The sequence below is a fragment of the Astatotilapia calliptera genome, chromosome 7 (assembly GCF_900246225.1).
Source record: "Astatotilapia calliptera chromosome 7, fAstCal1.2, whole genome shotgun sequence".
Taxonomy (NCBI): Eukaryota; Metazoa; Chordata; class Actinopteri; order Cichliformes; family Cichlidae; genus Astatotilapia; species Astatotilapia calliptera.
Genome location: NC_039308.1, coordinates 5,694,801 through 5,709,839, shown reverse-complemented (window position 1 = coordinate 5,709,839; position 15,039 = coordinate 5,694,801). Strand labels below are relative to the sequence as shown.

Below are 15,039 nucleotides of genomic sequence, written 5' to 3'. Positions count from 1 at the left end.
TGAACGCGCTTGTTTTTAAAAGGTTCCTTCATGTGTGCACAGCCCCGTCCACCAGGGCATGAAGCAGGTATGGAGGAGATCAAAACTCCAGACATCCAGAGGCCTCCAGAACACAAGAGACCAAGGAAGACCAACAGAGGGGCAGCCGCGCCACTGTCCCAGAAAGAGCTGAGGAGAGTCCCAGATGAGGGGTCACTCAGCTGCCGAGGAGCAGAAGAAGTCGGGGGGGGGTTGCAGTGACATGCCCGTGAGCTCCGCCGGCAGCCAGCTGTGCCAGAGTGACCGAGCCCCAGGCCGAGAGGCCGAGGGCACCCCACCCCCGAAGTGGCCCGAGCGAGCCCCAGGCTCCAGACCTCTTCCTGTTTGAGTTTGCCCCAGTTTCTGAGTGCCTTTTGATGGTGAAGGAAACTGTACTCACTGACACCTTAACTTTCTTTCCAATTTCTCTGTAGGAAAGACCTACATTTCTAAGTGTTATGATGGTCTGTCTCTCTTCCCTTGTTATTTGCCCTTTTCTCACCATTTTTCTAGCAACGCACTACTTTCTGCAGTACAAGACAGTTCAACTGATGTTCACGAGGGTACCACAGTGTGTTCCAGCACTGCTGTTATGCAGACAGAGGGGGTTGTAAGTGATCCAGAAAAGTTGGAACACCTGTAGGAATTAGTAGCACGAGCTTTGAGGGTTTGATCAACCTCCATTGCTGCAGAACAACTTTAAATTGTTAACGCATTTTGTGTTCCCTGAAACAGGCCTTTTTGTATAATTCTGAAAATCTTTGACCGGTACTGCTGTCTTTGTTTATTGTGGATGTCTATATATAATCTGTGCTCTCTTTGTAATGTTAAACAGACAGCTTTCCTGAAAATAGCACAAACAAAAGAATCAGCATGAAAACCAACATGCCGTCACTCAGCTTTTAAAACAGTCATTTACTTTGGCAACATGCTGTATTTCAGTTACAAAATTAACTGATGCAGCACCATGAATGGCCTCAGTGTTCCCACTGGAAAAACATTTTCATGTAAGCAGGACCCCTCCCTCTGCAAACATTTACACATTACAGCATTACCCAAGAACTACAGCTCTGCAAATACACATCCTAACAAATAAAGGGCAGACATTAACTTTGATGATTTTTCTTTTCCGCTGCAACTACAGTGGAATCGCTCATCGTTGCTATGATGTATTTATGTTAATTCAGTAATGGTTGTATACATTGATAGAGGCTGAGTCATGGTTTATATATTCTTTTATTATCCCTTTGTCTGCAAATCCCTAAGATTGTTTTCTATGCTGTGGTTCTCGAAGAACAATATCAGAAAGACAATAGAATACAAAATAGAAGCTTTAAAATGAACAGTTGAAATGGTGAAAACATAGATATTTACTTTCTTGTGATATGACAAAAGTGATACCACTGTCATATCTGTACAGTAGATACAAAGTGGTAGATAAGCAGGAGACACGTAACTTCATTTAGCATAAAAGAAAGGCTAGTAAAGAGATGTGAAAACATTTGCTGAAATGTGATATTCCTGACAACTACTTGAACTTTAGCTACACACAGAATTTAGACTAGCAACTGGTAGAAACAGGTAATCTGGTTAGGAAAAATGTAACATACTAAGTAAGGCAAGTAACAAATGTAAACAGGTAGCTGAGCTGCACTAAACTTGAAACACTGGACAACGAATTAGCAAAATTTCCCCACTATTTTCTTCATTTAACGAGTAGCAGGTTGAGACAACTTGACTGTAGGAAATATGGATGATGTAACATCAATTGTGAAATTGCTTTCAATCCGCACTGATGCACTGAAGAACTGCCTTGCATATCTTATTATATATCTTATATATTAGTTTCATTCTATTTATTTTACAGGATTTTCCAGGTATTTTTCTATGCTAGCTAATGAGCTTGTGGGTGTCCTAAATTTAAACACTGGTGTGAGCTTGGTGTCAACATGTAGCTCAGAATCTTACCAATTAACACATAATACTGTTTACTTTCAAGAAATATCTTGATTTTATAGCCCATTATGAGATCTAGCTATTACACAGCTGTGTGTTAGCGTACCAGTTTGCACTTTCACAAATGTCAAACTATTCATTTAATTGACTGTAATTTCTGCAATAATTCTAATCAATACACTAATACAAAAGGAGTAAATTAAATAAAACAGATCTTTAGTAAGTGTTTACTTCATAGCTGTTATAGCATTTTATCTTCCACATCATCAGTGTGTGATCATTACAGGCTAATTTCGTCCAGCAGTTCACTGATGATAAGTATAGCAAAACTCTGATTGTGCAGTGACTTGAGTAGCCAAGTATAGCCAACTCTGCACCATTCCAATTAGATTACCTAAACTTCAGTCTTTTCCATCCTGGGCTGTGTACAGTGAGCTTACACATTACATTTACTGTTATACCCTTAAATGGAAGAAACCTTTAGAGGCTCCTGCAGGAAGAACTGGTCGGCTGCTTCATGGCTGTGCCTTGCAGAACTTAGACAGCAATTAGGGGGCCAGTTCAGGACCTTAGACTTCATCTCTATATACATTAGTGTGTAAGTCAGTCACAGAGTGTTATCTCTGTTAACCTCAGCACCTTAATCTTTTACCTGGTATCCATTAGTAGGTTTTCTGAATACTCTGACCTAGCCTAGCATTAGTCCCAATTTATTCAAAAGAGTTGCATATTATTTTTAGTCACAATTGAGTTTCTTGTCAACGTAAACTAAGACTTTATTACGTCCCCCCCCCCCCCCCACACACACACACACAAAGCATCAATACTATATGACTTGTTAAAGAGAGGGTAGATTTTTGGGTCCAAAGAGTTTGCAAGTCTTGTTTAGGCTGACAATCCACAGTGTGAGTAGTAGTCATTGGCCATGTGTGTCTTTTAGCATGCTAACAGTCACTATTTTGCTTTTTTCTTTGTATTTGGCACAAAGAACTTTGCAATTTCAGTGGTACAAACAACTAAATCTTTGCTTTTGTGACATGACTAATATTTATTTCTTTTTATTGTTTTGCTTTTTTGTTGACTAAAATAGATAAAACATAAACCTGAGCATAACCTGGATTTAAATCTAAATTTTCCAATTCTAGCTACAATTCTAGTTAACAGCAGCCTAGCACCATCATAGGAGAGGAATGGAGTAGAAAAATGTGATTTAAAGGTCAAGCAACATTGTATGCAGAAAGCAGATTTTTATGATATTACAAACACATGCTGAAGGTCAAACCCACAACTGAATAACAGGATTTTTTTGATTGTCCTCTCAGGTTGCACTGGGATTGCTGGGCTAATGAGCAACATCAGTCACAAGCAGGGCAAAGCCTGGCTCTGGTAATAAGCTAGAAGAATCTATGGCATTTGTATCAAAAATAGCAGTCTATAAGGCGCTAAATAGATAGCAAGAGTAGCTATACTCTAATAACAATTTTGCTGTTGAAGTCAAGGCATGCTCTGAAGAACAAAACGTACTCTAGCACTGCAAAGCATTTTTTCATGCCAGGCATTCTGTATTGCTGCAAAGAGCAAACTGCTGTTTGCCTTGTCTTCTCTCCTCTATGCATCATATTCGGTAAATTCAGTGCAAAATCATTTTTTGTGGTGTTTTTTCCACCGTTATTGTATGTTTCATGTAAACCCAATAGACTTGGATAGTTTGACCAGAAAGATAAAAATTATATTCTAAATATTTCTACAGTATATCAAAAAATAGTCATTAACAGAAATACATTTCTAGATTATCACATTCTACATACTTAGAAAACATAAACAATGCTAACAGTTAAATGATTTCTTTTTCATTTTGGTGATGAGACTAGTGTTTGGTTCATCACGTTTGTATAAAAAAAAATAAAACACTGGGTGGTAGGATGATTTACAAAGTACCTGTCTTAGCACCTTGTTAACATTGAACAGCAGAGATTGGATTAGTTACGTTTCAGACTTTCAGACTTTCAGACTTTGACGAGCCTAGTCCATTTGTAAATGACAGTATGTCTGTAGCCGTAGGTTATCTAATCCCCACAACAATGTGCCCACCTCTCTGAAGGGCATTGATTAAATAATATAAACCTTAAATATGCGTAAACTATCCCTTGTAGAATATAAGGTCCCAGTTTACAAAGCACAACATGAATCGGTCTGGATAAAACATCTTAAGGTTTCCATTAAAAAAAAAAAACTATCACAGTTTGAATGTGCTTTTTTCTCTGTTTTCTTTCTCTCAATTATTATGCTCATTATTGTATGTGTTGATGCATGTTAGTGTATGTAATTGTTTGCTGGATGTGTGTTGTGGCTCAGTTGTGGCCCTTGAAACAATACACTCCATACAGCTTATGCTTCTTGTCAGGGAAGCCACTGAACCTAACAGCAGCTTCAGTGGGACTGCAGCGCCGGCGCGGGTGGGAGATGGGGTAACGGACACTGCCATCCTCCAACCAGCCTGCATCACAGCGGTCATAGCCCAGCAGCTTCCAGGCAGCATACATCTGGCCAACCTTGGCAATTTGAGCACCATCTTTTTGGCATGCCCTGACTGCCTCATCATAGGTCAGCTTAAAGGGTTGGATCAGGTAGTAGAAACGACCTGAGGTGACAAGAAAACAGAAGGATGAACATAATGGGTTAGAACATACAGAAAATATATCAATGTATCAAATTCCTGCAACCTAACATGATCCTGTCACCACAACAAGACAGGATATACATGCTTTGATGCCTTTACAAATTTGACGAAGTTAAAACATCCATCATTTCATATTATACGCCATCGTTTGTTTTGTGGTGTTGCAAAATACACTGTTTACGGCAATATTGAGATGATGAAGATCAGATGAGAAGCAAAAAAGAGCCGTCAGGTGCTGAAAAATGAACCTTAGACTCAAACGTTAGAACAGCCTTTTTCACACGGCACGCCATGTAATAAATAGAAAGTAAATGGCAGCCGTTACAACAATCTAAAGATATATAGTTTCATGCATTGGTCACAGGTACACTCCAGGTACACAACGCCCAGCTGAAAACACTTTACCCAAGTCGAGTTGCCCAAGATTCACAGAATTTACCAAAAATGCGATATATATCATTATCGGGATGAGAAATGTCTTACATCGGGATAAGAGATTTTGGTCATATTGCACAGCCCTCAAAATCTGTTGAGACCATGTGTAACATTCAGACATTCCGGAATATAATAAAATAACTGTAATTTGTCATTTTCATCATAAGATAATGATGTGATTTACTATCTTTTTTCAGCTATTTTGTAAAACTGTACATTAAAAGAATTTGGACTAGAATATTTATATTTTATGATTAAAAATATTATCATAAAGATCTCTCAAATATTGGTGGAAGCATAAAAAAATCATTTTGATAATTACCAGTACTTAGTACGCAGCTGTGACATAAAACTTACACTGAGTGGTGGTCTAAAAAATCGGATACCACATCCTAACCCCACAAGCTCTAAGTTACCCTCTGTTCCACACTATTCAGTATTGTGCCCTGGGACACCTGAACAAAGAGGGAGGAGTCCAGTGGTGGAAACCATGGTGTGTCTCCTGAGCCACATCTATTCTAGGTGCTGCTATAGGAAGTAAGATGCAAGCATCCCAGTTGGAGCTCACATGGCTCTTCATACTAACTCATATTAAAGCTGGATTGAATAGTGTGTAAAAAACAAAAACAACAAAAAAACCAACAACAACAATTTGATAAATATGAGGTCACTAGCTACATTTTAAAGACATGTTAATATCAAGTGTTAATTAACTTCTTTAGACCTGCTATCCATCAGGGCACTAGCATCCCATTTGTGGTTAGGGCTGGATTCTGTTTTAGCCACATAAAAAAGAAGCACACTTTCAGAAACTCTTACATGTTGGTATTATAGTATTAACATTCGTTTCTTTTTCAATTTTAGGTGGCCAAACAGGTAAAAATGTTTTCAATCAACTCATAACCCAGTAACTACAGAGAGCATGTTGCCCTCAGTATTGCAGATGTGTTTGTCGCCAATACCTACAAAAACACAGTTTTAGTGCTGTTCCTCACCTTTGTAGTGGGAGGTAAAGCAGAAAACATCATAGTGGTTCTTGTCCTTGTCTCTCAACCCATAGTTCCGAATGCCTGGCACTGTGTTCTTGCCACCACAGGGTTCTCTGGGGGTGTTGATGGGATACTGGACTGTGCCATCAGACAGCCAGCCAGCATTGCACCAGTCCATCCCTCCACGCCATGTGTCATACAGTTGGTCAAAAGATGCCACGATTGCATCCTGATCGTGGCACGCCTGCTCTGCATCGTAGAAATTAAGGTTGTAGCGTCCCAAGCGGGGGTAGTATGGGAAGACAACACCTGCACAGACAGGGTGAAAACAGAAAATGAGGGCAGAGAAGGAGATGCAATAGAATAGAATAGAATTTATTTTGAACATGTCAATATAACTAAAATAACAAGAAAACACATACACAAAACAAAGGCATCAAAGTTGTCATTAATATCTCTATATCCACTCAATTAATACGCTTGAAAAGGAGTAGAAAAGATAGATTTACACTTATTTGTTGCTACCCGCTTGTTTCAAATACCAAAATTTGCTAAAAATATAAAAATGAGACAAGGATTCAATAGAACACAATGATACAGCAACATTCATGTAACTTATTGTTTTTACATGAATCCTTACTACATAGGGTTTCCTCTAAGGGTATTTGGTCTTATTTGGAACAAGTTCTGAATGTTGTGGCTCAAAGATTTGTTTCCTACTTTATATATTATTTGTGCAGTTATCAGGTCAACCAAGTCTTTAAATTTAAGAATATTTAATTTAATAAAAAGTTGATTTGATGGTTCTTTTTTGCAGAATATATATTGGATGGGTGTGTGTTCTATAGGTGGCTCCCCACAATTCCACACAGTACAGAAGTATAATGGAACAATACAAAGTATATAATATATAATGATGTTTGATTTAGAAGATCCTTAACTTTATAGAGATGACCTGCAGCCAGGATAAACTGGATGTGTTTGGTCAGCTGTGTGTGTGTTTGACTGGCTCCAGTTTTTGTCTTCAGCTGACATTACCCCCCCCCCCCCCCCTTTTCCATATTTAAATTCTAGTAATTTTTGAAGTAGTTCCAAATATTATACCTTCAAGGTCCAGCGACACCACTGCTGTTCCATCTTCCAGCCCGTCAATTACTTCACATTTATACCTCCCATAATCCTCCAAAGTGATTTCTGTAATGACTAGAGAAGCATCCATGGCCGAAGAACCTTGTAGGTGGACACGTCCATGGAATCTGCCATAACTCCTTTTGTGATAATCCATGGCAACAAACACATCCACCTAGAGCACGATGAAAAGTGTTCATGTTATACTTTTCCACTGCTTTCAGTTTTTGGAATTTCTTAAGAATAGTCAGCACATTTTGAACAGAATAAACAAGAAATTCAATTCAATTTTATTTAAACAGCGCCAAATCACAACAACAGTCGCCTCGATGCACTTTATATTGTAAGCTAGACCCTTCAATAATACAATAATACAACAGAGAAAACCCCGACCCTGAGCAAGTGCTTTGATGACAGTGGGAGGGAAGATGTCTTAGCAAGTGATGAATAATAAGATAATAAGGCCACCATTGGACATGTGTAACAAAACTAGTTTATAATGCTTCTACATAAATTATATATTGATACTTTGGAATGCTACACACAATGTTTTGAAAAAAAAATTACTAATGACAGTTCATGTCAAATAAATGATAACCTCTTTTAGATAGTCTGAGGTCAGCTTGGTCCATTTGATCCGCATCTTACGGTTTTGTGCCAGTGTTTGGTCCCTTAGAATCGTGCATGGTAAAGTAGCATTTCCCCCTCGTCTCGACACCACTTTGGTTTTTTCTGCTACCACTGACAGTTGGGGGCCATTTTCTGAAAAACAGCAACCAAACAGAGAGCAAAGTGCTTCAATGGGACGGATTTTAAGAAATGAATGCAGACTGATTATTAGCGACTTTATATGTGAGAAGAAGGGTTCTAAATTCGATTCCATATTTACCAACGAGGCAGTCAAGAGAAGCTAATAGACAGACAAAGTATTTTAGAAGTATGATTTTCTTTCTAGTCCCAACCAGAACTCCTGTCGAATGTTTTGGATCAGCTGACAAGATGTTTCTAGTCTTAGCAATTGTGCAGGTGAAAGAAGACAGATCTGTGGGGTATGAACCCTCTAAAATGTTTGTCCTCCAGTTTTAAAGAGGGAAATTCTATTACATTTTAGTCTCTAACTGAGATCAGACTATAACAAATTTGAGAATGCTGCAGCTATGCAGCTGAATATCCAAGCCTGCTGAAAACTTTGAGGTTCTGGCATTCTGCCATCTTCTCTATGTATGGTCATGTTAGACTAGAAAAACAAAAGTAAATAAATGAATGAACAAACAATAACAAAAAAACCCCAAAATGAAGCAAAACGTTAAAAAATGCTAGTCCAGTTAAGACGAAACTGCTCCAAGGTCTCAAACCAAACAGCAAAGAATATCTGTGCCATAGATCCAAACAGTGCCAAAGACTCAGCTGCTGCTAAACTGCTTTAAACTTTACTTTAAACAATAACTAATAGAGATTAATTTATCATGTTTTATTTTACTAAAAATATTATACAGTAGCTAGTGATATTGAAAAAAAAGGAAATTGGAAGTCATGCTGGTAAAGATTTATATCATCGTTCTCACTGAATCACGCAGCCTAAATGAAAAGGGCTTTGGTTTTGTTCGTATCTCACAAACAAGGAAAACCAAACAATAGATAAATAAATACATTTCCGAAGTGACTTGCATAACAAAATAGCTGTTATGTGTTGTTGGTTTTTTTTTTTACCATGTAAAAACTAGAGATATACAGTGTTTTAATTTGCTGATAAAAGCCAAACTGGATAGCTCTGTCTAAGTTAGCTAAAAGTCCCTACATAGCAGTCTTATCACTGAGAACATGCTGATAAACTGAGGGAAGAAAGGACACTGCAGAGTGAGTGTTCTAAACGAAACACAGAAACAGACGCTGGAATGACATTGTCACTCTCACAAAGAAACACAAGTGAACATGTACTCACCTGTGACATAAATGGTTCTCGAATGCTCCAGGTCAGGGTACAGAGCATCTAAGTCGTTTTCTGCTACATTCAGTGATATCAAAGCCCAGATCAGCACAGGAATCATCTTCACTCACCAGCTAGGTTCTGACCACTGCAGAGACACACAGACAGAGGGTGGGGTTATGCTACAGTGAGGATGCTAAGGAAAGTTTTCCATGTATAAGCTATACAGAAAGCCCGTTTATAAGCTTCTTCTGTATGCAACTGTATGACCCTGTGTTTCTATCTGCAGTGCTTTTTCTCCCCCGAGAGCTCCGTAATTACAGTTGCTTAACAGGACGCCTGCCTGCTGGGTACTGAGCACATCTAAAGAGAAACACACACATCTCAAAATCCCATTTCTAAGTTGTTGAACGCAGTTAAACATACAGTCAGACTCAGCACATTAAAATAAAGCTTCTCAATGCACAAACCAGGCATCCCTACAAGCTACAGCCCACAGAAGACGTTCACACAAATACACATTCTGTGTAAGCCATATAGTACATACTGTGCAGGAAGTATTCTGTCATTCAGCACTGTGAGAAAGCAGCATGTCCTGATGACAGCCCACACTTTTAGAAGGAGACTGCCACCGTGCAGCGTCACCCCTGCACCTCAAGCTTCATTCACACTCACACACTGGCGTAGCTGTAGTTGCATCCTTGTGAGGACACCAGCTGACACAACAGAAATTCTTGATTTAACAGCTAACTAGCCCTTTGAGTTTCCCACATTTTGTTCATTGCCCTCAATTTGACTTAAAAAATTACATGTAAATATACATGTAATGTATTTACATGTAAAATATAGATATATTGGTGGTTTCTGTGGTATTTGTTTAGGTGATGATGGGTGAAAAATTATTGTTGTACCCTTATATATCTTATACAAAATATAACAGAAGAAAAAAACCCAACAATTTCATTTCAATATTGGCAGGACAGGTTTTGTATAACCTGTAAAAAATATTTCACAGCTTGTGTGGCAATATATGTGCTGGAGGATGGTTAGGAGTGCTGGCCGACTTTGCCAGGTGGAGTTCCTGAAGTCAGCAGAAAAACTGCAGCGTATACACACACACACACACACACACACACACACACACACACACACACACACACACACACACACACACACACACTTACTTTATACCCCTCCCAGCCTGTCATTATGGGCTGGGGAGGGTGCAATGATAAGGAAGTGAAGTATGTTGGGAAAGATGTATGTCGTTTAAAAAAAAGGTAAAAATGCTTGAGTCAGAATGTGCACTGCAGGACACAAGAAGAGCAGGTGATGTGTGAAATGATAATAGAGAAGCAGACAGAGAGCGACTAAGACTGGGAGATACGGCGAAAAAAAGAAGCTAAAGCAGGGAGGGAGGGAGGGAGGCGGAAGAAGCTGAGGGGACTGCAGCAGCAAAAATGATGCAGTTTGAATCTTCACTGGCACCATTAGGTGATGAGCTTCAGCACCTCATCATCCACAACTGTCATGTGCTGACTTTATTTGAACAAAATGTTAACATTATTAAATAAATATAAAAGTTAATAAGTAGTGTTTTTTCCATACAGCTGAAGAGTGGAAGTTTAGATCAGTTTGATAACATTTGCATTTATAGTACACCTCGTACGAAGAACTATTTCTTTTACCTACTTGGATACTTACCAAGTTATAAGTTCATTGAGTCTTTTTACTTATCCATTTAATTCATGTTTTTCAGTTGTGTAATCCTGGACATGTTACAGCAAGGGAATGTTTTTAATGTCTCTACATTGAACTGCAGGTCTGTGATGTTTTATCAAATTCTTGATGCCTGATTTACATTCACTTTTAAGACCTTGTAAGAGAAAATCTTATTTAAGTTTCTGAAGATGTTTCAACTCTTATTCAAGAGGCTTCTTCAGTTCTAAACCCAAAAGGTGGAGTGCACCAGGTATTTAAATCCTAGTGGGATTCTGTCTTCTCTGTCCAAAATGTGAACATTGGCATCCTCTAATCTCTGGCTATCTACTGCAAGATCTCTTTGATCTTTCTCCCCTCACCCCAACCAGTTGCTCAGATGGCCGCCCCTCCCCGAGCCTGGTTCTGCTTGAGGTTTCTTCCTATTAAAAGGGAGTTTTTCATTGCCAATATCACCAAAGTAATGCTCATAGGGGGTCATATGATCATTGGGGTGTTCCGTTTTCTTGTCCATTTTTTATTGTAGTTTGTACCTTACACTTGAGTCAACTGCTATATAAATAAAATTGAACTGAAGAGGCATGTTTGTGTCTGTAGAAACCCTCACTGTATTTAAAATATCTCGTGATGAGGCAGACGTGTAATCGTGTGCAAATCTGATTTGGGGTAAAGTTGGTTCTGCTTTGGGAGGAGCTGTCTTGCTGTAGTCATTTCTGACAGCCTCCTCCTACAAGGTACAGCATCCCCTGGGTAAACATAGTGGTATGTAGGGCTCCACGTTCAGCTGCATGAAGCGTAAACACAAAACCTATTTGTACTCAAAGAGCATGATGGTTATGCTCAATCATACTCTCTCTCTCTCTCTCTCTATCGAGACAGAGTGAGATATAGATATATACCTAAATAGAGATATGTATGTATATATGTATATGTAGAGGAAGACAACCATTAATGGTCACAACTTATTTAAAATCACTAAACTGATCCTTGTCTTTGGACTGTTGGGGGAAGCCAGAGAACCCACCCAGAGTAGCTGGACAACCCCCAGCTAGTTCATTTAAAGCCAGGACCTTCTTGCTGTGAGGCAACAGTGCTAAACAATGAACCACAGCTGAAATTGGAAAAGATGAATTCTTTTGAGATCTTATCAAAAATGTATGTTTTGCCACAAAAGGATAGCAGCAAGACAGAAAGGGAAGCCTTACGTAATAGTAGTGTGACCTGCTGTAAAGTATGGTTTCGAGAATGAAACAGACAAAGGATGTTGAACATGGAGCTGCCAGGCAAGAGAAAAAGAGAAAGACCAAAAAGAACATCCATGAATATAGTGAAGGAAGACATGCAGAGGGCTGGTGTGAGAGTGGAGGATGCTGGGACAGTGAGATGGAGGCACATGATCTGCATTTGGTGATGAAGACATGCCAAAAGAGATATCGTGTCATTTTTCAAAAAATAATACTTTTATACATTTGTTTTCCTAACGGTATCTTGAGGTAAAGCAAACTGTACCAGAAACAAGTGCATTCATGGGGTTCCTACCATTTTCAGCATTGCCTGTAGTCACTTAATAAATCAGTGTTTATGGTACAAAATTACATAATGCATTAAGTTGGATATGTTCATGCTTGACTTTGTTTTTAAGTGTATTAGTATAAGGTACTCAAAGTACAGGATCTCCAGGATTTTGTCAGACACAGGAACAGAAATACTCTCTCTTAGTTAAGTAAATGGTAAATGGCCTGTATTTGTATAGCACTTTACTTAGTCCCTAAGGACCCCAAAGAAAAAACTTTATACTACATTCAGTCATTCACCCATTCACACACATTCGCACCTTGGTGATGGCAAGCTACATTGTAGCCACAGCTGCCCTGGGGCGCACTGACAGAGGCAGTCATCAAAAAGTTTTGCTTCAAGTGCATATATTCAAAATTTCCACTCCTTGTTTGTTTATGAACATTTTTTAACATTTTTTTAATAGCAGCAACCAACCAAATTTAGTTTAACAGTAATTAAAGAAATCGAATGTCCAGTCACCATCTGCTAAATCTCTCATATTCTAATTAGCAAAAAGAAAGAAAGAAAGCACCTTTTTAAAAAGAAGCTGTTGAGTTGCATAAGGAGGATTGGAGGACTGAGTTTTTACACAGTTTGTCACTTTGTTGGAGCCCAGAAGTAAGATATTTTGCTGTCTTTTGCCTTGAGTTTGACATTGGCTGCACAGTAGAGTAAATATGCTGCTGGTGCTTCAGTTCATTGCTTTAGTCTAAGTATTATGTATGAAGAGGATGCTAGGGACAGGGCAGATTCTTTACCCTGCTGTTGGACATCCATTGATTTTTTCCCCACCTTACTCATGAACCCACAGGTAAGTCTTAGTTTCAAAACTTACTAGTTTAGTATTATGCCATAAAAATAGAATTAAACCCATTTGGGATATATAAGTACATTCCTTCTTTAGCACTGAAAAGACATTGTGTATGACATCATAATGTGCCTTTACCCTCAGTTTTGGTTGAGTTTGATATGCTCAAAATGAGAACAGCAGGTATTGGTGAAAGGGGCATATACATAGCCTGAGGCTGGAAGGGGTGTGAATGATCCTGTTCCTGAAATTCAGATGCTATGTCCACTTGCTTCTTATCTGCATTTAACATATAAGATAATTGACTAATATGCTAATATGTCCTTTGGGCATGATAGCACAGGGGTCACAGCAGTCATAGTTTGGAATCTCTTGAACCTTTAGTGTTCCATGACTAACAGAGGACCAGAGCACTGATGGAAACTGGGAGTTTTCCAGTTGAATCTCCAACTTTAAGAGCTATTCCAGGCTACTTTTTCAAACAGACTGGATTATGAGCTGTGAGTTGAATCAAATGCAGCATTAACCTTGTTTAATTAGTCTTTAATCAACCGCCACTGGAACACTGTGGCACTATTTTAAGTGGACCCATGAATTCATTAAACCTTCAACATTTCTAACAAACTGCTGTGGCAGTGGATGTGGATTGGAGACGGGCATCTGAACCACCTCAAATCGCTCCCTTTAATGTGGAAGAGTAGCAGTACAGTACTCTGAGCCCCTTGTGAACGACTGAACTTCTTGCCCTTTCTCTGAAGGCCAACCACCCTTCAGAGAAATCTAATTTCTGCTGCTTGTATCCATAATCTTATTCTTTCGATCACTACCCCACATAGTAGACAGGTCTGGCCTGGATCTGGTGTTAAGTCGGCACTGCTGGCTGACAGCTGGCATGGTAAGTGGTATGTCATTCAGATATGGGCCAGGCCTGGCGTAGATGGCACTGTTTATATGATGGCATGCCACATCTGGCCCGATTGTGGATTGGTTTATCTGGCCAAGGCTCATAGAAAACAGGTCTGGCCTGTATCCGGCAATAAGCTGGAACTTCTGACTGACTGGTGTCATGTCAGGGTGTATGTCAACCATATGTGGGCCAGGTCTGGCAATGATAGTGCTATTTATTTTCCTATTTTAGTTAGAGGACCCAAGTGCCATGTTGCAATACTATACTGCTATGGTAGCCAACTTTTCAAATGCAGGTTTGACAGGTTTGTGAGTGTACACTTCATCCACAACCTAGTGAGGGTTTACTTATGTCTACTACCGGGCTCCTGTAGCTCAGGAGTTAGAGCGGGTTATCAACTGATCGGAAGGTTAGTGGTTCGATCCCTGGCTCCTCCAGGCTGCATGTCAAGAGTGTGAATGTGTATGAATGTACAGAGTTGGCCATTTATATGGATACACCGTAATAAAATGGGAATGGTTGGTGATATTAAAGTCCTGTTTGTGGCACATTAGTATATGTGCAATTGCACACTGCTTGCATGATCTCTGCGCACAGAAAATCTGCGTTGCGCACACAAAAAAATCCAAGCTGAATTGCAATTAAAACCTTAATAATTCTGTTTTGCGGTGTTAGTCAGTAAGTGACTGGCGGCTCCCGCATGGGATTAGAACGATGCCACCTTATCCCATAATCCAGCCAATATTTACTTTGGGGAGAAACGGTAAAAACGGCGTTTTATAAGGAAAGCCTCGAAAGCGCTCTCCGCCTGTGAGCAAAACCAAAACCAAAAACCCCAGCCTTTCCTGTTGGTCAAAAAATGTACCATGTCGACCAATCAAAAAAATGATATGGCAACATGGTATTTAGTTGTTT

At 39.3% G+C, this 15,039-nt stretch overlaps 1 protein-coding gene across 2 annotated transcripts in view; it reads right to left on the bottom strand.

Annotated features, from left to right (window-relative positions):
* Positions 1–2,791: 2,791 nt before the first annotated feature.
* LOC113025191 (hyaluronan and proteoglycan link protein 1-like) overlaps positions 2,792–15,039 on the bottom strand; it is a 36,781-nt gene continuing 24,533 nt past the window's right edge. The window contains exons 1-6 of one of the 2 annotated variants that reach the window (XM_026172692.1): positions 9,681–9,767; positions 9,149–9,281; positions 7,805–7,968; positions 7,183–7,381; positions 6,085–6,387; positions 2,792–4,615 (exon numbers count right to left, since the gene is read on the bottom strand). In XM_026172692.1, the coding sequence (XP_026028477.1) occupies positions 4,326–4,615; positions 6,085–6,387; positions 7,183–7,381; positions 7,805–7,968; positions 9,149–9,254 (1,062 nt within the window). In that variant the 5' untranslated portion in view covers positions 9,255–9,281; positions 9,681–9,767 and the 3' untranslated portion in view covers positions 2,792–4,325. Of the gene's footprint in view, positions 4,616–6,084; positions 6,388–7,182; positions 7,382–7,804; positions 7,969–9,148; positions 9,282–9,680; positions 9,768–15,039 lie in introns of those variants that run through there. The other variant, XM_026172691.1, reaches the window with a different exon arrangement.